General features: G+C 51.7%; 1 protein-coding gene across 12 annotated transcripts in view; it reads left to right on the top strand.

The window, feature by feature from the left end:
- The window catches only part of AGRN (agrin), a 189,505-nt gene that overhangs the window by 95,697 nt on the left and 66,152 nt on the right, over nucleotides 1-27,656 (top strand). For all 12 annotated transcript variants that reach the window (XM_053280838.1, XM_053280837.1, XM_053280843.1 and 9 more), the window contains one exon: nucleotides 26,064-26,279. In XM_053280838.1, coding sequence (XP_053136813.1) covers nucleotides 26,064-26,279 — 216 coding nt within the window. The remainder of the gene's footprint in view (nucleotides 1-26,063; nucleotides 26,280-27,656) is intronic.

Here is a 27,656-nt window from a genome sequence, read left to right as displayed (position 1 = left end):
GTATTGCCTACACTGACTGGCAGCGGCTCTCCAAGGTTTCAGGGGGTCCACCTTGGTTTCTGTTTGGATGGGTGGCTACCAGTTTTTCCTGTAACGGGGATTCGCAGATGGGTGTCCACTGCTATAATCCCCATCCAAAGGGGATTATGGGAGTTGTATTCAACATCTGGGATTGTTACTGGGAACACTGTTGACTGCATGTGACCACTATTAGGGATGTGCACAATACCGACTTGCCCGGTTTGGTTCGGTTCGAACCGGGAGGGGAAGGTTCGGTTTTGGTTTTGCTCAACCTCCCCCCGGTTCGGTTCGAATTCGAACCTGTAGCTCGAACCTAATGGCTGGTTTGTTTCGAATTAGAACCATCTAACTGAACTGGTTCGAATTCGAACTGGTTTGTACATTCCTAATTACTATAAGGTATTCCCTTTAGGGGATGGGGCCATGCCTCGGTAGTATTGCATCTGCATACTTGCATGCAGAAAACCCAGCTCCACTTTCTGGCAGCTCCGGAGAGGGCTAGGAGACACTCCTGCCTGTAACCTTGGAGAGATACTGCCAGTCAGTGCAGGCAATACTGAGCTAGATGGACCAAGGGTTTGACTCGGTATGAGGCAGCTTCCTAGGTTCTTATCTTGGGTAATAAACTCTCGTTTTGGGGGATCGGGCTGAAGCATCTCCCTCGCATGCAGAAGGTCCCAGGTTCAATCCTTGGCAACATCTCCTGATAGGGCTGGGAGGGACTCCTGCCTGAAACCTTGAAGTGTTGCTGCCAGTCAGTGCAGACAATCCTGAGCTCGATGCACCAAAGCCTGACTCAGTAGGAAGCGTCTCCCTGTGTTCTGGGGTTTCATGGGGTTTTCCTGCCTTGCCTTGAAGTGCCCTCTTTTTCCATGGCTTTGTTTGTGCTGCATGGCGCTGGTTTCCTTCACATCCAGCGTCTTCTCCTCGCCCGCCTGCTTTCTCCAGAGCAGAGGGGAGAGGTCACCGAGGCCTCTCGAGGGGCCCGAGGAGGAGCTTCAGCCCGGCTGATCATCAAAGCCGGGGCTGTCGGAGGGAATTTGTTCGGTGGAGGACTGACACAGGTGGACACGGCCGCCCTGAGGCCTTCGCGAGATGGATTACTGCTGGGGTGGATCAATTTCTTCACTCAAGCTGCTGGAAGTCACCCGCAGACACTTCAGAAGCTGTGCTGCGGCACGCTTGTGTTTGCAGACCACTGGGGAAAGGCGAGGAAAGGATGGGCGAGTGGCGGCGGCGGAGGAGGAGGAAGAGGGCCGCAGCGTGTCTTCACTCCATTAAGCCCGCTCCGTCTTGCTGGCCTCCCCTTCCCTCTCTTCCCTGGCTGTGAATTCACTTGGCAGAACACTGACCGCTCTCACACTGGCTGCTGTCAAGAGAGAAATGGGCTGAGATTAGCCTGCGAAGCCGGCAGCCGCCCGCTGAGGGGAGGAAAAGGGATTGATCAGTTTGCATGTTTGCTTGGCCTTTCAAGTGCGATTTGTTTTCTTCCTCTTTTTCTAGTTCTTCCTCTTCTACTCCCTCTCCCTCGCTCTCTTCTGCCTCTTCTTCCTTTCTCTCTCCTTCTCTTTTCCTCTTCTCCCTCTTCCTCTCCTCCTTCTCTCTCTTTTTCTTTTCTCTCTCTACCTCTTCTCTCTCCTCCTCCTCTTGTTCTTCCTCTTCCTTTTCTCCCTCCTCCTTCTTATTCTGCCTCTCCCTCTTCTTTTTCCTCTTCCTTCTCTCTCTCCCTTTCTTCTCTCTTTGTATCCTCCTTCCTCTGCTCCTTTCCTCTCTCTTTCTTTCCCCCTCTCTCTACTCCCTCCTCTTCTCTCCCTCCCTCCCTCTCCCTCTATTCCCTCCTCTTCTTCCTCATCTTTTTCTCCCTCTTCCTCTTGTTCTCCCTCTCCCTCTTCCCCCTCCTTCCTTTCTCACTCCCCCTTCTTCTCCCTTTTCTCCTTCTCCCTCTTCTCCTTCTCTTTTTCTTTTCTCTACTCCCTCTTCCTCTTCTCCTTCCTCCTCCTCCTCCTCCTCCTCTTGTTCTCCCCTCTCTCTTCTGCCTTTTTCCTTTCTCTCTCCTTTTTCCTCTTCTCCCTCTCAGCTTTCTCTTCCCTCTCTCTCTCCTCCCTCTGCTCCCTCCTCCTTCCTCTTCTCCATCTTCCTCCTTCTCTTTCTCCCTCTCTCTATTCCTTCTTCTTCCTCTTCCTTTTCTTCCCCCTCCTTCTTGTTCTCCCTCTCCCTCTTCTTCCTCCTCCTTTCTCCCTCTCCCCTTCTCTCTTTTTCTCTTCCCTCTCTCTCTTCTCCCTTTTCCTGTTTTCCCTCTCCCTCTTCTACCTTCTCCTTTTTCCTCTCCTCCCTCTCCCTCTTCTACCTTCTCCTTCCTTTTCTTCCCCCTTCCTCCTCCTCCTCTTCTTGTACTCCATCTTCTTCTCTCTCTCTCTTCTCCTTTATCCCTCTACTCCCTCCTCTTCCTCTTCCTCTTCTCCTTCTCCTTCTTCCTCCTCCCCTCCCTCCCCCTCCCCCTTCCTCTACTCCCTCCTCCTCTTCCTCACATTCTGACTCAAGTTTGATCTCCCAAAGATGTGCACAGGGAAATGTACCGGTCTCACAACAGGGGCAACCTTTCTATCCAATTAGGGGCGGTGGAGCCAGCTCTTGGAATGGGAGGGGGCAGGCACACCCCCATCTCCAAACTGACCCTGCACCGACTCAGCTGGGAATGGCAAACGTTGCTCCCTCTGAAGTGGAGCCTGACAGTCGTTAGCAGAGGAGGCTCACCCGGGGTGGGAAATTGCTGGAAGCCATGAGCTCATTATCCCTGCTGCATCCGCAGCCTACCTGGATGCTTGTCAATGCGGGGTGCAGTCTGAGGCTCTGCCTTGTTCTCGCTTTTTCTCTCGCCCCCTCCAGAAGCCAGTATGAAGCCAGCCCCCAAATCCTGCCAAATAAATGCACGTCACCCTCTAGATCTCTGGGTGACAGTGCCAAAATTTCAAGATGAGGCGGCAGAATTCTTTAAGGGTACTCCCCAAAGTGGAGCAGAACCACCTCTTAGGTTTCCTGCATCTGCCCAGTGACCTTTCATGACAGTCTTCCTGTGTGTTTCCTGCTTGTTTCTTGAGCAGGAGAACTGCCTGGTGGGTGGCAACTTCATTTGATACAAAGGAACCTAGGAAGCTGCCTTCTACCGAGTCAGAACCTTGGTCCACCTAGCTTAGCATGGTCGACACTGACTGGCAGCAGCTCTTCAAGGTTTCAGGCAGGGGTCTTTCCCAGCCCTACCTGGAGATGGTGCCAGGAATCGGACTTGGGAACCTCCTGCATTCAGGTCCTCTTTCACTGAGTTATGGCCCCATCCTTATGGGGAATATCTTACAGTGCTCATATGTAGTCTCCCATCCACAAGCAAACCAAGGTGGACCCTGCTTTGCAAAGGGGGCACTTCATCCTTGCTACCCCAAGACCAGCTCTCCTTCCCAATAAGGGTTCCCCATGAAAACTCATTATGAGTTACATTTGAACCTGCTTGGGTTGTGCAGAATCATCTCAAACTCTTTTTCCTATGCCACAGAACGCTTTCAAATCAAACCAACGTCTATTTAACTTCAGGACAAATGTTTTTTCCAACTGCTTCTTTGGAATATGTTTCAAAACAGAACACACACAGCGGGCTACTTAAAAAGGAAAATAAAGCCGGAATCTTTCAATTTCAAGCAGGGTGGCTGATGATCATGCTGTTTCTTTCGAACCGGTTACCACGTTCTGCATTTAGGGCTTAGTTCCAATTCAAGACACCCGAGAGATTTTAGGATTGCGTTCAAGTTTTGGTTCCCAGTGGTGGGGAGTGGGAGACTTTTCCAAACTGGTTTTTGGTTTCAGGGTCTTGTTGACTCCCCGATGACGCACAGTTTGGAAGAGAGACTCTGCAACATTTAGTTTCTGGGCTGTTTTCGACTGATTTTAAAGGGAGAGAGGAGAGGGTGCAGAGTTGGTTAGGTAGGGGTATGTGTGTGTGTGTGTGTGTGTGAGAGAGAGAGAGAGAGAGAGAGAGAGAGAGAGAGAGAGAGAGAGAGAGAGAGAATAAAGAGGGTTATTCCCTCGTTTCTACATCTCGTAATCTTAGCGAGAACTGCCAGTTTGAACCACTGGTGGCACCATTTTTTTTGCGGAGAGTACAGAAGGGGTAACGTGCATTTCTGGGAAGTGGGCTGTGTCCCCCATTTTAGATTTCTCAATCAGAAATGGTGGGGAGGTGGGGGGCAGCTACCTTGCCCTCTCCCTGGAGCACCTTTGGTTTGAACTGATGTGAGTATGTTTCAGGTTTACTTTGGAAAGAGAACGGATGTGCATTCCTCTCCTTGCCTGCACCCCACAATTTAGCTGAATGTGCTTCAATGTAAACCGATTTGAGTCTGTTTTGGGTTTACTCTGGAGGCAGAATGGATGCTAAACATAGCTCTTGTGAAAGCTGTGTTGAAGACGAGCTCTTAGTCACTAAGAGTTATAAAATACCACATTTGATCTCTGGATAATATAGAAGTGTGTGTGTTTGTGTGTGTGTATGTGTGTGTGTCGGTGAGGTTTCCATCACCTCTTCCCACCTGTATTTGCCGTGAAGTTTTAATGGCCCCCTGGGAATCAGTTTCCTCACCCTTCTAGTGGCAAGCCTTAACTGTCAGGAAAAATGAGAAGGCGGCGAATTGTTGACTGAGGAATTGTTTCTAGTGTGACCCTTAAAAACGAATAACATGGTTCAGAAACTGCGATGCTGCCTCAGTGGCAGAAAGGTGAAGAAGCCAGAGGTAAAAAGCAGGCAAGAAATCAGCCGTGCAGTTCGGAGGACGCAGACGCACGGGCCAATCTGTGAGGGAAGCATCACCCAGTAATGCCCGCATTCTCCACCAGGGGCTTCCTGCACGGACCCCGTGGCACTCTCTATTTCCCCCCCTCCCTTTAAAGGGACTCTGGGGCCTATCAAAGTGCTTTTTGGGCAAAAGCAGTCTGGCGCATCATTCATCCACTTGAGCACCCGGTTGGGCGGCCATGAAGCCCGGACCAGCTGTTCGGTCCCTAGGTCACTTCCACTCTCTTGTCCCCTGCTGGTATTCCCATCTGTGCCCTTCTGGTGCCTCTTGTTCTTCGCGATCTCCCCCCCCCTTCCTCTCTTTCTTTCTTTGCCATGGCAACGCAGCTGAGCGCCCAAGTGGTGCTGAACGGGCAGAATGGGAGGATTGTCTCCAAAACAGCCGGTTCACCTGCAGCTGAGCGGGTCCCGAATTCCCATGCACTGAGCCTCTCCACTGCATCTGTGACATTTCACCTCCCGCCGCATCCGCGCCTCTGTCTGCGGCGCGCCGTTTTGACAGAAGATCAAATCCCCGCTCGGAGCTGAAGCTGCCAAATCTAAAGTCTTTTCCCCAGGCTGCATATTCTGTTCGGCGGTACAGATGGAAGGCCTCTGGCGTGCCCCTTAATGGAGCTGAAAGCGATATTGGGCTGGGGTGGGGGTTCATGAGAAAACGCTCTAGCTGATTTTCCGAATACAGATTTGTATTATTTGTACAAAGAAAGCTTCTTAGCCATTCTCATGCACGTCTCCTGCCTCTTGCCTAGACCTGCATCACTGCCTAATCTTCTCCTGGCCCCTGGTTCAAATCCAGCTGCGGATCTGACTCGAACCCGCAGCCTTCTAGCATGTCGTTGGGGCTCCTCCAAAGCCTCCGGAGGGGGGAATGTTGTGAGCCATGCTTGCTTTCCTTCCCCGGCGCTCTCTCCATTCACACTCCGCCCCTGCATTCGCCAACTCCTTTTTAATTTAAAACATATTCCTTAATGTGTGTCACGCTGTTTCCTCTGTTGGATCACTCCTCCTGGGCAGATTCCTCCTCCCGGCTGTGTTTTATTTCCAGCGAGAGGTGGGAGGCAGTGGTGCAGAGGTGACGAAAGGAGGGGAGGCCAGAAGTTGCTGATTATCGAAGGGGGCTTTGGCCACACTTCCTGACCTGACCCATGCTGCTTCTGTTCCCTGCCTCTCCCGCCCCACTCTTCACTTCACCCCCCCCTCCACCCACAAAGCTGATTAATTCTTCTGGTGATTAGAAGCCAGCCATCCTACCCCGGGGACTTTGTCACCGCGGGAATGATGACAAACGAGGCAACGCGACACAGAGATTTGTTTGATCTGCAAGAACGGCACAGTTGTTTGCTCCTAATGAAGACACATTGGCTGGGCCCTCCTCTGTTCGGGAGACCTCCCCACACTCCGGAACCCACGTCCCATTTGCTGTGCTAAACCACTTGCAGCTAGCTTAGCCTGTGGGGGGTCTTCTGCGGGGATAAATACTCCACCCCTACTCCTTAATTGCCCAAACCCACGTAATCCAGCTTTTCTGCCCACACGGCCTGCTGTCTGGTTCTTGTGTACGCAGGCGGCCTGGGGAGGTTGTGCCGTGCCCTCGGACGAGGCGCCCACCCCCTTTCAGAATTATTGTTTGTTCGTTTGCGGTGCTAAAACTCACATGTGTTGGAATACATTTCTAGAAAATGGCCCTGGATCATATTTGGTGCTTGGATCATAGTGAATCCTGGGCGGTGGTATCGGCAATCCCCCAGTATTTGACTGGGAAGAGGATTAGGTCCGTGTGGGGGAAACTCCCGCAGCTATTAGGCTAAAACAGACAAGGGTTGTACTCTAAGCCACGGGGTCCCTCTTAATCTCCGATTTACAGGGACGTGAAATGAGCAGCTTCCAAAGTAGCTCCACAGTTTCCCTGGTGTTTCCCACAAAAGCACATGGGGATACTTTTGGTCAGGGCTATTTGGGAACATAGGAAGCTGCCTTATACCGAGTCAGACCCTTGGTCTGTCTAGCTCGGGAGTGTCTACACTGACTGGCAGCAGTTCTCCAAGGTTTCAGGCAGGAGTCTTTCCCAGCCCTACCTGGAGACGCTCCCGGGATTGCGACTTTCTGCAGGGAAAGCAGATGAGCCCCTCAATGGAGCCAGCGCAGTTGCTAAACCCCGTGCTAGAAGTACAGAGTTGTTTATTATTATTATTATTTCTTGTTTACACAGTCAGACAGGTGTTATTGACTGGTTTGTTTTATCCAGACATCGAGTCCTTCCCAAGGACCTGGGATGCCAGAATTTTATTGTCAATGGTTATAGATATCGTCGCAGAATATAGGCTGTTCCCAGTAAAGCTGCTTTTTGTAATTGGCTGATGGTGATCTCTGTATTAATTCGATTTCTATACCGCCCTTCCAAAAATCGCTCAGGGCAGTTTACACAGAGAAATAATAAATAAATAAGATGGCTCCCTGTCCCCAAAGGGCTCACATTCTAAAAGGAAACATAAGATAGACACCAGCAACAGCCACTGGAGGGATGCTCTGCTGGGGATGGATAGGGCCAGTTGCTCTCCCCCTGCTAAATAAAAGAGAATCGCCATGTTAAAAAGGTGCCTCTTTGCCCAGTTAGCAGTTAGTTCATGTCAGCAGAAAGAGGAAAGTGTTGGGTGGAATAGATTGTCCAGAATTCTCCAAGGCACTTTTGGGAAGGGGTGAAGTAGACCCCGACCCCTGGTAGCATTTGTACACAGCGAGGCCAGTGTTTCCATGAGCAACCTCTTCAGGAGTAAGAGCGATGAGGAGAAATAAGAGCGACAAGGAGAAAGCGCAACCTTGCACTCTGTGATATTTCTCAGCACTTCAGGGCTTTCGACCTGCAGGCAAACCAATGACTTCATCATGAGCCAGATGGCCATCAGTACCACGTCAGGACAAATTTCGGCCATCGGTCCAATCTCAGGATGCTCATTGTGGTGATTTTTAGCAATGTGTCTCCCCCCCCTCCCGCCCAGAAATGGAAAAGAGGCACAGTTGCACATACGGCTTTCTCTGTGTTATTATCACCCCTTTTGTTTTCTTAATCCCTGACTCAAATTACATTGCAGTCATTTTCAGGGCTGCAGAAATCTACTAGCCTTCTAGTCTGTGACAAGAAGATGCTTGATGAGTTGAAGCGGTTCGAATGAGCAATGTAACAGCCTAGCTTGATGAGTAAAATATTTTGTCTGGCTGACCAGCTGAGCCAACGTTTCTTCGTTTTTGCACGGAGGAAAGCATCAGGGTTAGAGTAACAGATGACACTCTCTCTCCACGGAGTAATCTTTGGAAGACATTCCTACTAATTCCCATTCCCATTCCACTGACATTCGATAGTAGTTTTGTGTGTGTTTGAAACTTCTGCTGCACATTTGACTGCTGCCGGTCTGACGTTCAGGACAACCAGAGCGTGAGAACTCACTGACGATGGAATGCCTTGCCTTTTTTACATCTCGAGGGGTGCCAACTTTGTCAGAAAGCACCATGAGCATGCCCCCCAGATGGTACCCACCACCCCTGTTCTTGTGGTAGCCAGCATGAGTTATCCCCTTTGCTAAGCGGGGTCTGCCCTGGTTTGCATTTGAATGGGAGACATGTGTGAGCACTGTAAGATATCCCCCTTAGGGCCGCTCTGGGAAGAGCAGAAGGTTCCAAGTTCCTTCCCTGGCCCCTCCAAGGACTGAGAAAGACTCCTGCCTTGGAGAAGCCGCTGCCAGTCTGGGTAGACAGTACTGAGCTAGATGGGAGCAATGGTCTGACTCGGTATATGGCAGCTTCCCATGTTCCTATGAATGTGTTATTCATACTATTCTCTTTTTTTAAAAAAAACCACACACACCAGAATGCCTCTTGGACATGCTGGGGAAGGGGAAAGCCGTGCTGAGATCCGGGTGACGCCGGGAGTGGAAGATGTACGAGCTTCCGCCGTCCTCGGTGGGCGCCCACAGCATCTGCTTTTGTAGCCTGTGTCTGTTTTCCCAAGGCTTCCGTGGTGTTTAAATAGGGCAGCCTCCAGCTGTTCCTCCGAAGCCTGCGAGAGCTGGCGGGAAAACTCCCCCTGCCTCGAACAGGCCCGGGGTGATATAATTAATATTGATGGCAGGGAGGGAGGGCCCGGAGCGAAGGAGTGACTGCGCGCTGATGAGCGCCTCAGCTGGATCTCCGGCCCAGCCGGTCTCCATGGCAACGTACACCTCAGCTTCATGCAGAATTCATGTTGGCCTTTCCCTTCCTGTCAGCACGGCTCCTTCTCTTCCCCATCACTCCTCAACGGCATCCCTGAGTGACTTTTCCTCTTCCTTGATGGCGGCTCTTTTGCTGCGGGTGCCTCGAACGAAAACCGCCCTCGCCTTCGGAGCCTGTCAAGTTTCTTCTCATCGTTTAGGAACCTAGGCGGCTGCCATATGCTGAGTCAGACCCTTGGTCTATCTAGCTCAGCATTGTCGTCACAGACTGGCAGCGGCTTCTCCAAGGTTGCAGGCAGGAATCTCTCTCAGCCCGATTTTGGAGACAAGGGGGGGAACTTGGAACCTTCTGCTCTTCCCAGAGCGGCTCCATCCCTTGAGTGGAAAATATCTGATAGTTCCCACACTTCGTCTCCCATTCATATGCAACCAGGGCAGACCCTGCTTAGCTAATGGGACAAGTCATTCTTGCTGCCACAAGACCAGCTCTCCTCCCTGTCTTTGTGTCTGGGTACTTTGAACATTTCGGGGGAAACACTAAAAAGTCTGCGCATCTCAGCTTCTTCCCAAAGGCGGTTCTTGAAGGGAGTGAGCAGAGCGCGCATCGATCCTGTTGCTAAGCAGGGCCCCTCTTGGTTTGCTTTTGGATGGGATGCAACCTGTGAGCAGTGCAAGATACACCCCTAAGGGGATGGCACCATCGCTCAGTGGAAGACAATCTGCAGGCTTGCATGCAGACGGTCTCGGGTTCAGTCCCTAGCATCTCCAGAGATGGTTGGGAGAGACCCATCCTAAAACCTTGGAGAGCTGTTGCCAGTCTGGGTAGACGATACTGAGCTAGATGGACCAAGGGTTTGACTCAGTAAAAGGCAGTTCCCTGTGTTTTGGTGTTCTTTTATTTTCCTTTAAGCTTTTACAAGCGTTTAAAGCACCCCTGCACGTGTGGTTTCTGCAGGCCCGATGGTCAGGACCTCCAACGTATGAGAACACACTGAAAGCTGACTCTTGCAATGCGACTGTTGCTTTTCCATCAGTTGTCAAAAATCATGCATTTGACCCCCCAGATGGTCCCAGCCCCTCCAGATGGATCATTGACTAATTCTTTTTGGGTCTGCCTCCCTCATTTCATCAACGCCCGTGTGGCATGCCATTCTTTCCTTCCCTCTCACGCTGATGTGCACCGAGGGAATCCGCCTCGAAATCTGTGTGGCGTGTAGACAAATCTTACCTTGGTGGCCGTCCATACTCATTCGAGGCAGAGACAGACCGACTCAATTAGGCAGCCTATTTCCTGACCCCCTGTTGCTAGGGCTAAATTGCCCTCCGCAGAATATTCCCAGTTGCCTCCAGCATGGCTGCTTTCTGCTCCCCCCGCCATCTATCTGGGTTAGCTGAGAGGGGCGTTTTTTCCTCTTCCGATCTGGTCTCAATTTTCCTCTCTTTCCACATCTGGCCTCTGTCCCTATTTACTCAGTGCCGTTAATTTTTGAAAACAAGAACTAAATAGTGACTAGGAATCTTACACTTGTTCCTTTTGCTCTCTGGATGACGGGGAACCCACCTTTTATATTCTGCGGTGTGCAACGGCCCTGCAAGGTAGGCTAGGCTGAGGAAGTAGGGCAGATTTCTTGTAGATCCAGAACAGAGTCCAGGGCAGCTCCTTTGCATCTTTGTGGTGTGTGTGTGTTCTTTTCTGCCAGCCACCTGGGCATGTAGCTAAGGACAGAATCTGGAAACGTCTGTCTGCAAAGCAGGTGGTGCACCACGGGAACCCCTCCAAAACGGACAGGACTAAGGACATCTGGACAGGACTAAGGAGTCAGAACTCCAAGGCCCCCCTTCCAACTCTAACTTAATTTCTTCGTTGTACCCTGCTGGTTGGTTCACTACAATTATGAGCCACCTTTGCTGCCCAACCACAGAATCATCTCTCTGCCCCGGGGAATCCTTCCTTCCTTTGCTCTCTCTTCTCTTCTAAGGCGTGTGTGGCATGTTTGGTCTGTGCATCCACCGGGGTGGGGGTGGGTGGTTCCTCCCCCCGCCCCCGTTTCTGCCTTTGGAGACATTTTAAGACCTATGGAACTAGGTAAATCCTACCCTCCTCTTCTCCCACCCTGGAGTTTTAATCGCCTCTCCTGCTGTGCTTTTCTGATTGTTTTTCTCCCGCAGCCTCTGTGTCGAAGGATGAATGTGTGTGTTGTGTTGTGTGTGTGTTTGTAGTCTGGAGCAGATCCAGACTGCCAAAAGGACAGCTTGTCTTTAAATGGGAGTGCTTTCACTTGGGAAGAAAAACGTGGAAGCCGTTGCCAGGACCCTCTTTCTTTTGACACCAGCCCAGTCCTCAAGGATCACCGCGGCCAACTCTCCCTAGATGTTGCGTCCTCGGACCTTTACGCTTGCTCACTGGTACTCTCCCCATCCTTCCTTTCTGGGAACAGAGGGAGCTGCCTTCTACTGAGTCGGACCCTTGGTCCGTCTAGCTCAGTATTGCCTACACAGACTGGCAGCAGCATCTCCAGGGTTGCAGGCAGGAGTCTCTCTCAGCCCTATCTCGGAGGGAACTTGGAACCTTCTGCATGCAGGCAGGCCGGCTGGTGCTCTTCCCAGAGTGGCTCCACCCCCTGAGGGGAATACCTTCCAATGCTCACACCTGCAGTCTCCCATCCAAATGCAAACCAGGGTGGACCCTGCTTAGCAAGGGGGGCAATTCATGCTTGCGCCCACAAGACCAACTCTCCTGCCTTCGCCATCCTTGGCACAATTCTCCGGCGGCCTCTGCACCGCAGGGGACTCGCCAGTGATCCGAGATCGGGAGTCCTTTTGGGACTTCTGCATTTCCCTCCCGCCCTGCTCCGCACAGCCAACCTTCCTGCCGCACCAGTTCTCCCCGGCACCCTTTGTCCTCTCACTATTGTGGACGGCGCACAACCCAAATCTCCCACAATGCTCTTCCTCCTCTCTTTCCTGGGGGCTTTTTATTGAGAGGGCATCCATCTGCCTCATTCTTGCCTCTCTGCTCCCGTTGCCAGGGACCCTCTGGAGGTCCTGGAAAAAGACGCTTCCCACGGGTCACTTCTGCCGGGACCGAGGTCTGTCTTGATGTGGCCGCTTGGGGGGGGGGGAAGCGAGGCCTCCCTTCCTATTTCGGGGGGGGGCCTGCACCCTTGGGCTTTTTGTGTAGGGTGGGCCCACTTGCTCAGGCGGGGTCTGGGAGACATGCTTGTTAATATGCCATTGAGTGACACCGGGATGCCGTTTCTCCATCTGGCCTTGGGAGGACGAGAGAGTGAACGCTGCCGTTTTGACAGCTGCCGCACCACAGAGAGCGACTCTGGTTACCTGTTGGAAGGAACTGATGCTGACGCCTGTCTCCTCCTCTTTCCTCCCCTCTCCAACTGGGCCCTAGCGGACGCCGCACACTTTCCGTTCCACGCATGTCTGGGGCAGATGCCCCCCTCGTCTTCGTTTCTCAAGCGCCCTTTCCTCCGATTCCTCCAGTGGCAGGGATTCCTCATTTAATGCCCCCCCCTCCCCGGAAACAGATCTTGGTTGGCTCGTAGGACAAAACAACGGCGTGGAAATCAAGACATTGAGGCTGGGTGGCCAATTTATATCAGGAAGCAGCTTTATTGATTCATTGATCGTATGTTTATGCCGCCCTATAGAAAACCTCGGGGCGGTTGACAATTTAAGCTCAACTACACAAGCCTAAAAATCACGTAAACACAGGTTAAAACTACCCTCAGTACAACTTTAAAGCATCCATAAATTTAGAAGCCTGATAAAACGGGGCGTGTTTTCAAAAGCCGTTTAAAAACCACCAGAAATGGGGAGGTTCTGATTCCATTGGGGGGAGAGTCCCAGAGCTCTGGGGCAACCCTAGAGAAAGCCGGGCTTTGGGTGGCCACCAAACGAGCCGGTGGTCACTGCAACCAGACCTCCACCAATGATCTCAATAGGTAGCGGGGTTCATGAAGAAGGCGGCGCTCTCTTAAATATCCTGGAAATACATGCAAGTATTTCTTCATGCGGCGAGCCGGCCGTTCTTACTTGTGAGTAAGTCCTATGCTTCTGTGGGCTGGGCTTTCCAAACCTGGGGATACAAAGCTGAAGTCTCTCCCGCTAGTCTCTTCTTCAGCTTGCAAGTGTGTTTGTGGCAGATTAATCAACCTAAACATTAGGTTGATTGAATGGGTGTTAATTGGGAAAGGAAGATTTTCGTCTGATGTGTTTATGAGTGTTTAGTCTGGTGTGAGGGCTAAGTGCTCAGTTGTCCCTTGACGCCGTTTTGATGGCTCTCCATTAGCATAACAGAAAAAGGGAAGAGTGTTGAACACGAAGACCCAGATTCAAAATCCTGCTTGTTCGTGAAACATATTGGATAATTCTTGGCTGGTCGCTTTCTCTCATCCTTCTCTACCTTACAGGCTTGTTGTGAGGATAAAAAGGGGGGATCTGGTGCACCACTCTGAGCTCTTTGGAGATAGAGCCGTAGATCAGAGGCAGAGCATCTGCTTTGCATGTAGAAGGTCCTGGGTTCAGTCCCTGGCAGCATCTCCAGGTAGGGCTGGGAATGACTCCTGCCTGGAACCTTGGAGAGCTGCTGCCAGTCAGTGTTGACAGTCCTGAGCTAGATGGACCAAGGGTCTGACTTGGTCTAAAGCAGCTTCCTATGTTTCTGTGTCCCTGATGGGTGCAAACTCCAAGCACCCCCTGTCTCCCTTAGGCACCCCCACACAGCGGTCTTGAGGTCTTGTTTTGCTCGTCCTTTAGCTCTCTCTTTCCTCTTTCCCTGCCCCTCCATCAACCTTGGGAGGGGGAGGCTTGAGGAAAGGTCAGCCCTGCCGCTCCTGCTGTCCTCCGTTCATTACGCGAGGCCCTCCCTGTGGTCTCCAGCTGCTAATCCAAGACCGTGCAGTCTTCAGCTGTTCTCGGCGGTTTCGCCCGTAACACACCATAATGATCCGACACAGCGGCTTCTCTTGTTGCTCCTGCCGTTCCTTTCTTTGCACGAGGCTGGCTGCCAACGCCTGCCAGAAGCGGAACCGGGGCTGGGATTTGGAGCTCTTTACAGTGGTCTGTTGTCAAAACAGTCGGCATGTTGTGATCTGCAGCCGCCAGCCCATGCCGGAGCCGGCTTATTCGGGGAGGTTTATTCATTGCACAGGTTTGAGGAGGGCGGCTCTACTCCGGGCTGTTGGAGATCAGCCCCCTGAAAACCGGAATTTGAAGATAGACAGCCTCTGAGCATGGGGCGCCCCCATAGCCCTTATGGGGAAGAGCCTGGAGTAGACCTGCCCTCCTCCTCAGTGCTCTGCAATCCCTATTTAGAGCCATCTGAGCTCTTCCTTTTGTGAGTCCTAATCCATTTCAGCTGAGAGAGTGGATCTCTTTCTCCCTCTCTCACCTACCTCGCTGGGTTGTTGTGAGGCTATAAGAAGAGTAGAACCACGTATAATCCTCTTAGGCTTCTTGGAGGAAGGGTACGGTAAAGGAAAACGCAGTACACACACACACACACACACACACACACACACACACACACACACACACACACACACACACAGATTTAACTGAAATAAGCCCCTAAGGTTTCTTGCAACCCACAGTCCATAATTAAATAAAGCAGGGTTTCTTAACCTTGGCCCCCCAGATGTTGTTGGACTACAACTCCCACCATCCTCGGCCACAAAGGCCATGTCTGGGGATGATGGGAGTTGTAGTCCAACAACCTCTGGGGGCCCAAGGTTAAGAAACCCTGAAATAAAGGATGACCATATAGCAATCGCCCTATCTGCATGCTACGTACAGTCCCTGTACACATTTGCAGTTATGCTGAACGCCTGTAAAGTTATGCTCTAACCCTTGTGATCTGTACCCTGCTTTTGCGGGTCTGGGACCCTGCTTAGCTTTTAACACAAACACACGTTTAGGCATTCACATGAAAATCTGTACAGGTGTACAGATACCCGAGTCCACCTTACAGCATATTATCTGAATAGGGCTAGAACATAATGACATACAGTAGGCAGCTGCCTTTTACCGAGTCAGACCCTTGGTCCATCTCGCTCAGTATTGTCTGCACAGACTGGCAGCAGCTCCTTCAGGTGGGGGGTCTTTCTCAGCCGTGCCTGGAGATGCTGCCAGGGATTGAACTGGGGACCTTCTGCCGGCAAAGCAGAGGCTTGTCCACTGAGCTCCGGATAATCTTGATGAACATACGACGCTTACAATGAGTCCTCATTACACATGCACTTATTACATCCTTAAATCAATGAGTAATGATTAGATCATTACATTAATGAGTACCTATTACATCCTTGTGTGCTTCTCATTCTGTCTCAGTACTATCCCCTCTCTTTTTTCTCAGAACACATGACGCTGCCAAATCAAGTCAGACCCTTGGTCCAGCTAGCTCAATACTGCCTACTCTGACGGGCAGTGGCGCCCTAGGGTTTCGGAGGGGAGTTTTCCCCGTCCCTGGCTGGAGATGTTTCCAGGGGCTGAACCTGGGACCTTTTGCATGCGGATCAGATGCTCTGCCACTGAGTGACGGCCCCATCCTCATACATCCAATGCCCGTGACCTCTTGCTTTCTGTTGCCACCAGAGTTCTCTGCTCCTCCCACAAATATCCCAGAACAAAATCCCGGAACAGTCCTGATTGGAGTTGCTCTCTCTGACAGAAATCAGCTGTCAGAATTCAGCGACTCAGCCACTCTTGATATTTATTATTGGCGTCATTCCCACAAAGAAACATTGAGAACGAGGCGGCGGCCTGACTCGGCTGGCCCGACTCGGCCCGGCCCGGCTTCTGTTCTCCGCCTTCCTCTCGCTCGCAGATGCTGGCCCCGCTGTGTACAAAGGACTCGTTCGCCGTCTCCAGGAGAAGAAAAGATCTCTGTGCTATCTTTCGGCGAGGTTTCGTTTCAAAGACAATCATCTACCCAAAACGTTCCTGCCCTTAACGGCCCACCTGCAGCGTGATATTTAATCAGGAGCCGGCGCTTGTGTTTATTACAGTGGGAATCCCAAGATCATTTCACATCACGCTCCGTTTGGAGGGTTCCTTTTTCTTCTCTCCCTCCTTATCCAATTTTCTTCCTCCTTTCAGCCGAGCCGGCTTGAAATAAATGGGGCAACCCCCTGGTGCCTTAATTTAATTTAAGCATGTGCTTAAATGGGCCGCTCAGTCCACGCCTTGAAACGCTTATCCTTCTTTTATAGTCCCTGTTAAGTTTCCCCATTTGATTATTTTCTTCCCCTCTCCCTTTGCTGGAGTAATTTCTGCCAGGACGCCTGAGATTTTGATTGCACATAAAGGACTCCCGTTTCCGCAAGGAAACACCCGCTGACTGCAACCAGCACTGCCACCACCTCTCCCCCCCGCCTGGTGAGTGTGTGCTCTAGAGCATCTCGGCCAATTATAATCAACCCGTTTCGGCGTTTTCAACGTTTCGACGGGAAAATTAAAGGCCTCATTTCTTCCAGTCGTTCGGGCTTTTGAAGGGCCACCTCGGAGAGGAACATTTTCCAACCGGCGGGACCCAGAGAGGGAGTTAGCAGTCACTGGCAAATCATAGGAGACTTGTGGGCCATCGTAAAAGATTGTATGCAATGTTGTCGCCGTTGTATAATGTGCGAGACATGTGCCTTATCCTGCCTCCCATAAGTCCCTCCTCTTTCCTGCCCCAACTGCATACATTCTGAACCCTGCATACATTTAACCGTTTTAGATTGGAAACTCTTAAGGACTTATCCCTTTAGCTTCGTAAACTGCTTTGAGAATGGTTTGTGGGGGTTTTTTTTGGTTGAAAAGTATCTGTATATTTTCTATCTGTATATTCTATCTGTATATTTTCAGGACAAATAACTTCCTGAGCTTTCACTGTGATTCTGTTGGGGCCTGTTTGCGTTATGTGGCTTCACTTCCAAGTTCTACGTTTCCGAGCGTGTGGATCGGTTTCCTAGAATGGCACACATTCATGGTTTTGTCTGCAGTGTGCCGAATGAAATTTGATTTACAAAAAAGCAAAGCAAAGAATGTTTGTGTGGGGTGTGTGTGTGTGTGTGTGTGTGTGTGTGTGTGTGTGTGTGTATGTGTATGTGCTAAAACAACAACAACAACAAATCCTGTCCACACGCCTCGCTTCAGGATTAGGTTTATTCTGAAAGGCATAGCATCCGAATATGAGCTTTCCTTCATAAAGCTGTTCATCCCTCTGTCTTAAGTGCTGTCGGGAGGAGGGAAATCCAGCCTTCTCCCCAGCCAAGGCCTCTCTCTTAACTCACCTTCTCCTTCCCCATAAAGGCCCAGCCGTGCTCCCCATTCATTTACCTCCCATCCCGGAGCTTGAAAGGTGACCCTGCAGCAAGTCTCCACCCCTTCCATCTTCCACTGAGCCCTGTGGTTAAGAGGAGCCCCTCTGGATTTGGCCCGAGGCCTATCTAGACCAGCATCCTCTTTCCCACAGTTTCCTACCCGATGCCTTGAGAGCTAGGACCAAGGTCAAAGGGACCCAACTGTTGGCCTATTGGGGTGTGTACGGAACCGATTCCGGTGGTTCGGTTTGAATTTGAGCAGAATTAGAACCGGCCTGTGAGCTGGTTTGAGTCAAACTGCCCCCTCCCCCCCCAGTTCGGTCCACGAGTTGAACTGGACCGAATCGGTTGGGAACCAGTTCGATTCAGTTTGAGAGGCATGCTTGTAAAGGGGAATCTCGTGAGGATCCCCCTTTACAAGCAAAGAGGGGAAGCCTGCCTGCCTTTAAAACAGTCCTAATGAGGGGCAGCAAGAGGGCACCTCGTCGTCGCGACTCCTCCAAACTCCAGGCCGGGTCCGGTGCTCCAGCGCTCGTATTTATCAAGGATAACCTCCATTTTCTGTCCATCTCTCTGCTAAACCTCTGCCCAGTTTTTGATGGCTTCGATAAAATGGTGGGAGTGGCTGGCATTTGCCATTCTGCAGGGCGTAGCTCCCTCCCTTGGTGTTTCTGGAAGCTAAGCCTCAGAGGGAGGCCTGGAGGCCTCTTCTCTCTGGAGCGCATGGCCATCAGTGTTTGCGCATGAGCACTAAGGGTCCTCTTCCAGACTACTGTTTGCCATGCATGTCATAGAGTCAGGGAGGGAAGCAGAGCTTCAGGACCCTGGAGAGCACCCAGGGGCCAACTTCAGGACCTTGGACAGTGCACAGCAGGCCTGTGTGTGCAGGGAATCTGCCACTGTCCTAGGGCCTGGGACTCATGAAGCTGCCTTCTATCAAGTCAGTCCATTGGTCCATCCCTTCTAGTATTATCTGCTCTGACTGGCAGCGGCTCCCCAAAGTTTCAGGCTGGAGCCTTTCCCAGCCCAGCCGGGAGATGCTGCCAGGGATTGAGCCTGGGACCTTCTGCACGCAGAACAGGGGCTCTCCACCTGGGCTGTGGACTCTCCCCATATATGAAGCTGCCCAACTGAGTCCGACCCTTGGTCCGTCTATCTCAGAATGGGCCACTCTGACTGGTGGCAGCAGCTCTTCAAGGTTTCGGGCAGGGGTCTTTCCCAGCCCGACTTGCAGACACTAGGAGCGGAACCTGGGGCCTTCTGCATGCAAAAGAGGTGCTCTGCCCCTGAGTCCCATCCCCGAACAACATCCCTGCTCTCCTTTGCCTTTGATTCCCCTACGGCTAGAGCAAAGAGGGGGCGCTGCGCCCTCGAGCTAAAAATCCCCTCTCTCTTTTTCTCCCTCCCTCTCCTCCCGAGGAGGGAGGGAAACGGATTTCCCTTTGTTTCCTCTGTGGCTTCGACCCCACTGGAGCGGCTGAGATATCATGGCTGATAGTAAGCGGCTTTTTTGCCAGGAGAGTGTGGACTTCTCTGATAGGCAGGCAAGGCTTCACTCCGGCTAAGGGGACCCTGCCCTGTCTCCGCCACTATCTGGCACAACCACCTCCTTGTGTGTTTAAGAACAAAAGGTTTAATAATAGATTGCGGCCCGGCTCTCACTCGGGTCAAGAGCTGCCCCAAGTCTGATTGGCACACTTGATTAATTGACCCTGACATCTGGATTAACTAGATGTTTTTATATATATATATATATAAAATGCACGGTAAAAGGAGTGTCAGGAGAGAGTAGTCCTTCTTCCTCTCCTCCTCCTCCTCCTCCTCCTCCTCCTCCGTGCCCTCCCATTGCTTCTGCTTTCCGGACACAGCTGCAGCAAGCCGGGCTTTTAATGGTGAGACCAGAAGAAGCATTTGTTTATTGATTGGAATTAACGCAAAGTGGAGGCCCGATGCACCTGGGACACCTCCAGGGGAAATGGCATGTCCCCCCCCCCCCCCGTCCCCATGCCCACTACTCACTCTCCCCCCACCCCACCCCAGGCTCATCGCAGCCATCAAGCTAGGCACATAGGAAGCTGCCATATACTGAGTCAGACCCTTGGTCCATCTAACTCAGGATTGTCTACCCAGACTGGCAGCGGCATCTCCAAGGCTGCAGGCAGGAGTGTCTCTCTCAGCCCTATCTTGGAGATGCTGCCAGGGAGGGAACGTGGAACATTCTGCATGCAAGCAGGCAGGTGCTCTTCCTTGAGCGGCCCCACCCTCTAAGGGGTATCTCTTCCAGTGCTCACACTTCTAGTCTCCCTTTCAAATGCAAATCAGGGTGGACCCTGCTTAGCCAAGGGGACAATGCATGCTTGCTTGCACAAGATCTTGGGAAAGGATGCTTATTCCTGGAGTCTTAGGAAGAGGAGAGCTGGTCTGGTGGTGGCCAGCATGACTTGTCCCCTCAGGGAAGCAGGGTCCACCCTGGTGTGCATTTGAATGGGAGACTAGAAGTGTGAGCACTGGAAGAGATTCCCCTTAAAGGATGGAGCGGCTCTGGGAAGAGCAGAAGGTTCCAAGTTCCCTCCCTGGCAGCATCTCCAAGATAGGGCTGATCGAGAGTCCTGCCTGTAACCTTAGAGAGCCGCTGCCAGTCTGGGTAGACTGTACTGAGTTAGATAGACCAAGGGTCTGACTCAGTGTATGGCTGCTTCCTATGTTCCTATCAGACTCCAGGAATCCTGGAGGGCGGGCCACCCTATTCCCAGTGTGGCTTCCTCTCTCAAGAATGGCAAGGTCTGGAAGTCGCTTCAGTGCTGGCTGCCTCTCTATGCAGGCAGATGTCAGCAGGGTGTGGCAGCGGGAGAAATGGCAGCGGGAAGGAGCAAGTGCTTTTTGCGATCGGGAAGACTGAGGTCCCAGGGACAGCGGGAGGGAAGCCGAACCACTGATAAGATTTCCTGGCCCCAGAATGTAATGATTCCAACCTCTGGCCACCAGAGTGCACGGCACTGATGCTCGGTCTCGGAGACAAGGAAAAGGGTCTAAAGGGCACTTGTCCTTTGCGTGTCATGAATATGCATCCACGCCTTGCTGTCGCGTCTAGCTCAAGATACCTATTCGGTAGCCAGAAATGTCAAAAGCTGAAACCAGGGGACCTAGGAACATAGGGAGCTGCCACCTACTGAGTCAGGCCCTTGGTCCATCTAGCTTAGTATTGTTGACACTGACTGGCAGCGTCTCTCCGAGGTTATAGGCAGGAGTCTTTCCTAGACTTACCCGGATATGCTTGCAGGGATGGCACCTGGAACCTTCTGCATGCAAAGCAGATGCTCTACCACTGAGCTCTGGAAGGTCTCAAAGGACAGTTCCCAGCGTCTCCAAGTAAGGCCGGGGGAAACTCCCATATGAAATCCCAGAGAGCAGCTGCTGGTCAGTAACAGACAATATTGAGTTAGAGGGACCGATTCAATATAAGGCAGCTTCATAGGATGGGAAAGGAAAAGTATAATTAAGAGATGGGGCCATCACTCAATGGTAGAGTGATAATTCTGTATGCAGGAGGTGCCTGGGTTCTATCCCTGGCGTCTCCGGTTAGGGTTGGAAAAGAGCCCTTTGAAATCCAGGAGAGTTGCTGCCAGTCAGAGTAGATGTTACTGAGCTAGATGGAAGATGCCTGACTCAGTAGGCAGCTGTGTGTCCAATTAAAAACATCCTCCCTCACAAATGTAGGTTATTCATGCATACGTTTCAAAAGCTGAAAATCTGAAACCAGTTACTCGGGTGTAGCACCACACACACACACACACACACACACACACCTACCACATATTTATTTAAAAATGCAATCACGGAGCGGGGTTGGTGGGAACAAGCTGGGGAGGGAAGACAGACAATTTCCTAATAAGAGCAGCACAGTTCTCTTTATCAGGCATGCTAATCAGACCAGCCAGCACAGACCAGTTTCCCATCTACATTGCAAATGAAGGAGAGGTGGTGGGTGTTCTTTTTTTAATTTTGGAGGTGGCGGGGGGAGTGATGGCAGGTATGCCAAGCTGCGAAAAAGAGACAGCAACGTGTGATTTCCGTGCTGTCTCAGAAGAGGCCGTGCTATCCAGAGCATCAGCCTGGGTACCACATCCTCGTTCGGTTGCGGATGGCCTCGGGCAAGACGCCCTTCGCTGTGATGTTTCGTCCTTTCTGTACATGTTTGATCTCACAACTCTTCGCTACGAATGCCAGTCACAGACACCTTGCTGGGACCAGCCCTGTTAAGCTGCATCCTACTTGGTGCCGTAGACGTAGGTCTTCTGGCCAGAGAGGGGCTTGATGCAGCCAGTAAAATTGGCTGCTGCCGGCACAAGGGAGGACTGGCCAGCATGAATGGCCACCTTTGCTAAGCAGGGTCTGCCCAGGTTTGCATTTGAATGGGAGACTGTGTGTGAGCATCCTGAGAGGCTCCCCTCAGGGGATGGGGCCTCCCTGGGAAGAGCATTGGCATGCAGAAGGCTCCAGGTTCCCTCCCGGGCAGCATCTCTGTGATAGGTCTGGGAGAGACTTCTGCCTGCAAACTTGAGGGAGCTGCTGCCAGTCAGTGTAGACAGTAATGAGCTAGATGGACCAAGGGTCTGACTCAGTAGAAGGCAGCTTCCTATGTATCCACTGGATATACCTAGAATTGCCATTTCTCCTGAGGACCAGAAAGTGGAGATGTGGGACAGCAAGGCAGAGCATACCTTTTGATAAGGGTGCCTTCAAAATAACATTTGATTGATCGTTTGTATCAACTTATTGAGCACATGTGGAGACCATGTAAGAATGCAAGATGGTTTGTTTTCTATTGTATTTTCCTGAATCTGAGACTAATCCCGCCTCCCAATTATTTGATGTTAGAAATTTAAGTTCATCTTAAATTCAGAGTTCTTTTTCCTTTTGGGTAAATGCCGGTGCAATCTGTATTGTTTCTATTCTGGTTCCTCCCCAAGTTCTATCCTTGCTCTGTCTCTGAGCACCCGATTCTATTCAGGCTCCGCCCCTAAGCTCTATCCTAGCCCCGCCCCTGAGCACTGGGTTCCGTTGTGACTCCGCCCAAGTTCTATCTTTGCTCCACCCCATGAGCACCAAATTCTATTCTGGCTCCACCCCCAAGATCTATCCTTGCTCTGCCCCTGAGCACCGGGTTCTATTCAGGCCCCGCCCCTAAACTCTATCCTGGCCCCGCCCCTAAGCTTTAACCTGGCCCCGCCCCTAAACACCGGGTTCTATTGTGACTCCGCCCTTGAGGCCCCCGGGTTCTGTTAAATAAATAAATACGGGATTCTACGCATAAGTGAGGCATTCGTCACCGGTTCAGCTGAGACAAATTAAAATCTCTCTTTCCCACATACAAGTGCACTGATCTTCTACAGGCACAGCAAATATATGAAGAAGAAAAGGGGGAAAAGCCAGCCTAGCAGTGGGGGCTGGTGGGGGGGGGCTGGAAATAAAATAAAAATAGAGTGTGGAAAAAAAGAGAAATCATAAAAGGAGGGAAGAGAAGAAATAAAGCGCTTGCCAGCGGTTCATTTACACTTCAATACTCGGGCGCTTGGCTTCAGCTGCCTGGAGAGTTTAAGCTCATATGCACAGCAACAATGCGCCACTAAGAGACTAATATCGTCAAATAAAAAAGAACTCTCTTTCTCTCCTGCCCAATATCTAAAAGCAATTTATCATTTCTACGAAGCGCTGTGGATCGGCTCTTTCTTGGCCTGCCCTGCTTGCTCTCTCTCTCTCTTTCTCTCTCCCCCACTCTTTTTTTAAAGAGATGTGCTTCTCTCTCTCTCTCTCTCTCTCTCATATATATACACAGCAAGATAAGGGGGTGGAGAAGGAGGCAAGCTGAAACCCAAGGAGAGTTGATTATTTCTCTCCCCTCCCCTCCCCAACAGCCCCCCCCCCCGGCTTCTTGTTCTCCCAGAGCTGAAGTCTTAAGAGTTTGTAGTGCATTATCAGACTGTCACTCAGAGAGGGAGAGACACAAGCTGGGATGACGCCGGGGTCTCTCGGCGTGAAGGAGAAAGTGGAGCTGGCTGCAGGAGGGAGGGGAGGGAGGCAAGGGGTTCTCTGTGCCCCCCCCCCGGCCTGGGTGCACACACCCAGCTGGGGTGCTCCTCCGGGGACCCTGGCGGGGTGGTGACCCCTCACCCTGAGATCCGAACTCACCACCCCCGCGAGAGGCCCAAAGGAGCCAGCGAAAGCCCTGCAATTTGAGGTCAGACCTGGAGACATCCGGACTCAACGCTTTGCAAAGGGAGATCGTTCCCAGCCCGTCCTGGGATTGAACCTGGGACCTTCTGCACGCAAAGCAGGCATTCTTGCCCTGAGTTCTGGATGCTCCTGATGAATGCAGGCGGCCCTCTTTTTATGATGACTCTTTCTGTACCACTTCCCCCCCACAAAAGTCCCCAAAGTGGTTTACATATCAATAAATCAAATGGCTCCCTTTCCCCCAAGGGCTCAAATCTGACAAAGAAATGTGAGATAGACCCCAGCAACAACAGCCACTGGAGGGGTGCTGTGCTGGGGACGGAGAGGGCCAGTTGCTCTCCCCCTGCTCAATACAAGAGAACTGCCGTTTTTAAGAGGTGCCTCTTTGCTCAGTTAGCAGGGCACTCGTTAATTTGCGTCGTTTATCATCGCCCTTCTACGACCGCGCGTACGGACACTCTTGCCCATCTAGGCGTTTTATCTGTGGCCGCCTCCACGCCGCTCTGAAACCTTCAGGGGCCTGGTTCGAGGTCAGGAATCACACATGGCCTCTGAGTGGTGTTCCCCAGTCGCAGGGATCCCCAGACGTCGTTGACTACAACTCCCAGCATCCCCAGAGGACCTGGGTGGGGGGTGATGGGATCTGTAGTCCACAACATCTGGGGATCTCTGTTACAGTGGGCACTGAGCCCTAGAAAGCAAGGAACCGCCACTTGGCATGAAGGAAATCTAGGCCCACGTGCCTGAGCCGCATGGCTTCTGGAGCAGAAGGGTTCCGGCAGCCTATCCCTGCTCCAGAAGTAGCCGCCGGCCGGAACCCAGACCCTTTATGGTTGACCTCCTTTGCGTCTCCTCTCATCAACCATCGCAGCTGGAGACACAGCCGGGCCCCTCTGTCGTCGGATGCTGCTCCCTCCCTTTCCTCATCCTGTCCGGGCCAAGGCCCCGGTAAATAATTTACTGCCCGATCAGCAAGGCCCCAGTGCCTCTGCCTTCCCTGGAGGAGCCAGGAGCCTACAAGGACGCAGATGGGCTGGAAGGCCATGAAAGATGCATGAGCACCGAAGTCTGGGAGGCAACTGGCGGAGTGGCTTTACGCTGACGCCGGAACACAGCATGTAGGGAGCTGCTGTCTACTGAGTCAGGCCCTTGGTCCATCCAACTCAGGATTGTCTGCACTGACTGGCAGCAGCTCTCCAGGGTTTTAGGCGGGGGGCTTTCCCAGCCCTACCTGGAGATGCTGCCAGGGACTGAAGCTGGGACCTTTTGCGTGCAAAGCAGATAGGCTTGCTAGCTCTGACAAAAGCCATTCCTGTAGATCCCCCCCCCATTTTTTCTCAACATAAGTCATGAAATCAAGCCATTCAGATCTCCAAAATCTGCTGTAAGCTATTCCCCTTAGGAATGGGTGGGGCCATGGCGTGCAGTAGGTCCCAGGTTCAATCTTGGGCAGTATCTCCAGGTAGGGCTGGGAGAGACTCCTGCCTGAAACCTTGGAGAGCTGCTGCCCGTCAGTGTAGACAATCCTGAGCTAGGTGAATGAAAGGCCTGACTCAGTATAAGGCAGCTACTTAAAACGTGTGCTGTATTACTGAGGAGACCACCACGCCCAAATCTGCAAACCCGATGACTCCTCTCCTCTCCTCTCGAAAATACTCCCTGTGTGGTGGATGTGTGTGATTAATGCTGATTTTATGGCGCTTATTGACCTGGGTTGCTGGACTTTTTGGGGATGCTAATTGAGTTGTTCATTGATTATTGAGCGGTGTCTTAAGGCATTTGCTTATGTTTAACTTGTCATGAGCTGCTTGGGGCACATACAGAAAAACGACAGGACATAAGTTCTTAAAAGAAAGACGCGGGTGCGGGCATACACACCCAGGAACCAGCTCATCTTGCAAGGGAGTGTCTAGACTTAACATCCCACTGCTTTGAGCCGGGCAAGGTGCAGTGTAGAATACGATCGCCACGCCATCTGCGTTTCATAGGCAGGGCAGAAATCGGGGAGGGGGCCCCTATAGCTGACGGCCATAATCCGGATGGCAGTGAGGCTTCACGGTCTCAGACAGAGGTTTATTCTCCGCCTGACTGCTTTTTATCGGGAGGAAGCTAGAGGTGCAGGAAGCTGCCGTATACTGAGTCAGACCTTTGGTCCATACCGCTCAGGGTTGTCTACACTGACTGGCAGCGGCTTCTCCGGAGCAGGAGTCTCTCCCAGCCCTTCCTGGAGATGCTGCCAGGGAGTGAACCGGGGAACCTTCTGCATGTAATGTGGATGCCTTACCATTGAGCTCAGCCCTTATGAATGCATACCTGCTATAGGACTGAAGCTTCCCCCCTATAGCCCACCCCAGAAAAAGCCCATGTCCCTTGGATTTGATCCCCCAGCACCCACACTCTTCATTTCCTTGTCTAACTCTCCCCCACTCTTGGTACCCACAGTGTGTCGAGGAATGCTGTGTGGATTTGGCGCCGTGTGTGAGAAGAACCCGGCAGACTCCTCCCAGGGGGTCTGCAAGTGCAAGAAGACGACGTGCCCTTCGGTGGTGGCCCCCGTCTGCGGATCCGATTATTCTACCTACAGCAACGAGTGCGAGCTGGAGAAGGCTCAGTGCAATCAGCAGCGGAGGATCAAAGTCATCAGCAAAGGGGCGTGTGGTGAGTGGCTGTGCTGGACTTGGCCATCCGGCCCGTCGTGGCCTGAAAAAACTCCGTTCCCTTGCTCTCTCTGTCAGCGGAGAGAGGCTGAACCTGGGGAAAGGGGCCTAGAACCCCAAAGGTCTCCCGGGAGAAACCATAAGCGTAAATACGCCATGCAAACCACTACAAATATGGCAGATATTTGGCAACAAAAGTTCCCAAAACGGTTCATAAATAAATAAATGCATAAATAAATAAATAGGCTCCCTGTCCCCAAAGGGCTCACAATCTTAAAAAAAAGAAGCACAAATTGGTCCCCAGCAACAGCCACTGGAGGGATGCTGTGCTGGGGGACGGATAGGGCCAGCTGCTCTCCTCCTGCTCCAGAAAGAGAATCACCACTTTTAAAAGGTGCCTCTGTGCTCAGTTAACAGGGGGAGAACAACCATTGTAGGAGTTACAAGACAAGAATAGATTAGATTGAATTTATTGCAGTCCAAGAACCGAGAGCAAAAATGACGATGCACAATTACAGGAGAACTAATACAGAATGACCTACAAGACATCAATGTTATGATTGTACGGACACTTTAAATCAGTACTCAAAAACCAACACTTTCCCCGGGAATTAAACTACAGATTTGACTCCTAAAGGAACAGGCCCTGGGACAGAATTTGGCAACATTAAAAATAATATCCGGGCTGGCAACAAAAGAATAAATAAAGGGTGTCCAGTGAACCCCCACCCCCGTGTGTTGCTGGCCTATGACTGTTAAGAAGAGAGCTGGTCTTGTGCTAGCAAGTCCCCTTTGCTAAGCAGGATCCACCCTGGTTTGCATTTGAATGGGAGACTCCATGTGTGAGCACTGTAAGATCTTCCCCTTAGGGGATGGAGCCGCTCTGGGAAGAGCATCTAAGTTCCAAATTCCCTCCCTGGCAGCATCTCCAAGGTAGGCCTGAGAGAGAGACTCCTGCTTACAGCCTTGGAGAAGCCGCTGCCAATCTGGGTAGACAAGGGCTGCTCAACTTCAGCCCCCCTGCAAAAATTGGCCTAAAGGTAAAGTTGTGCCGTAGAGTCGATGTCAACTCCTGGCGCCCACAGAGCCCAATGGTTGTCTTTGGTAGAATACAGGAGGGGATGACCATTGCCGCCTCCCGCACAGTATGAGATGATGCCCTTCAGCAGCTTCCTGTATCACTGCTGCTCGATATAGGTGTTTCCCGTAGTCTGGGAAACATACCAGCGGGGATTCGAACCGGCAACTCCCATAATGATATTTGCTGGGTGGCTCTGGGCCAGTCACGGCTCTCTCAGCCTAACCTACCTCACAGAGTTGTTGTGACAAAAAACCTAAGTATGTAGTGCACCGCCCTGGGGTCCTTGGAGGAAGAGCG

Source organism: Hemicordylus capensis, chromosome 16 (genome assembly GCF_027244095.1).
Source record: "Hemicordylus capensis ecotype Gifberg chromosome 16, rHemCap1.1.pri, whole genome shotgun sequence".
Classification (NCBI taxonomy): Eukaryota; Metazoa; Chordata; class Lepidosauria; order Squamata; family Cordylidae; genus Hemicordylus; species Hemicordylus capensis.
Note: the sequence above shows the minus strand (reverse complement) of the source record. Positions and strands in the feature narration are given on the sequence as shown.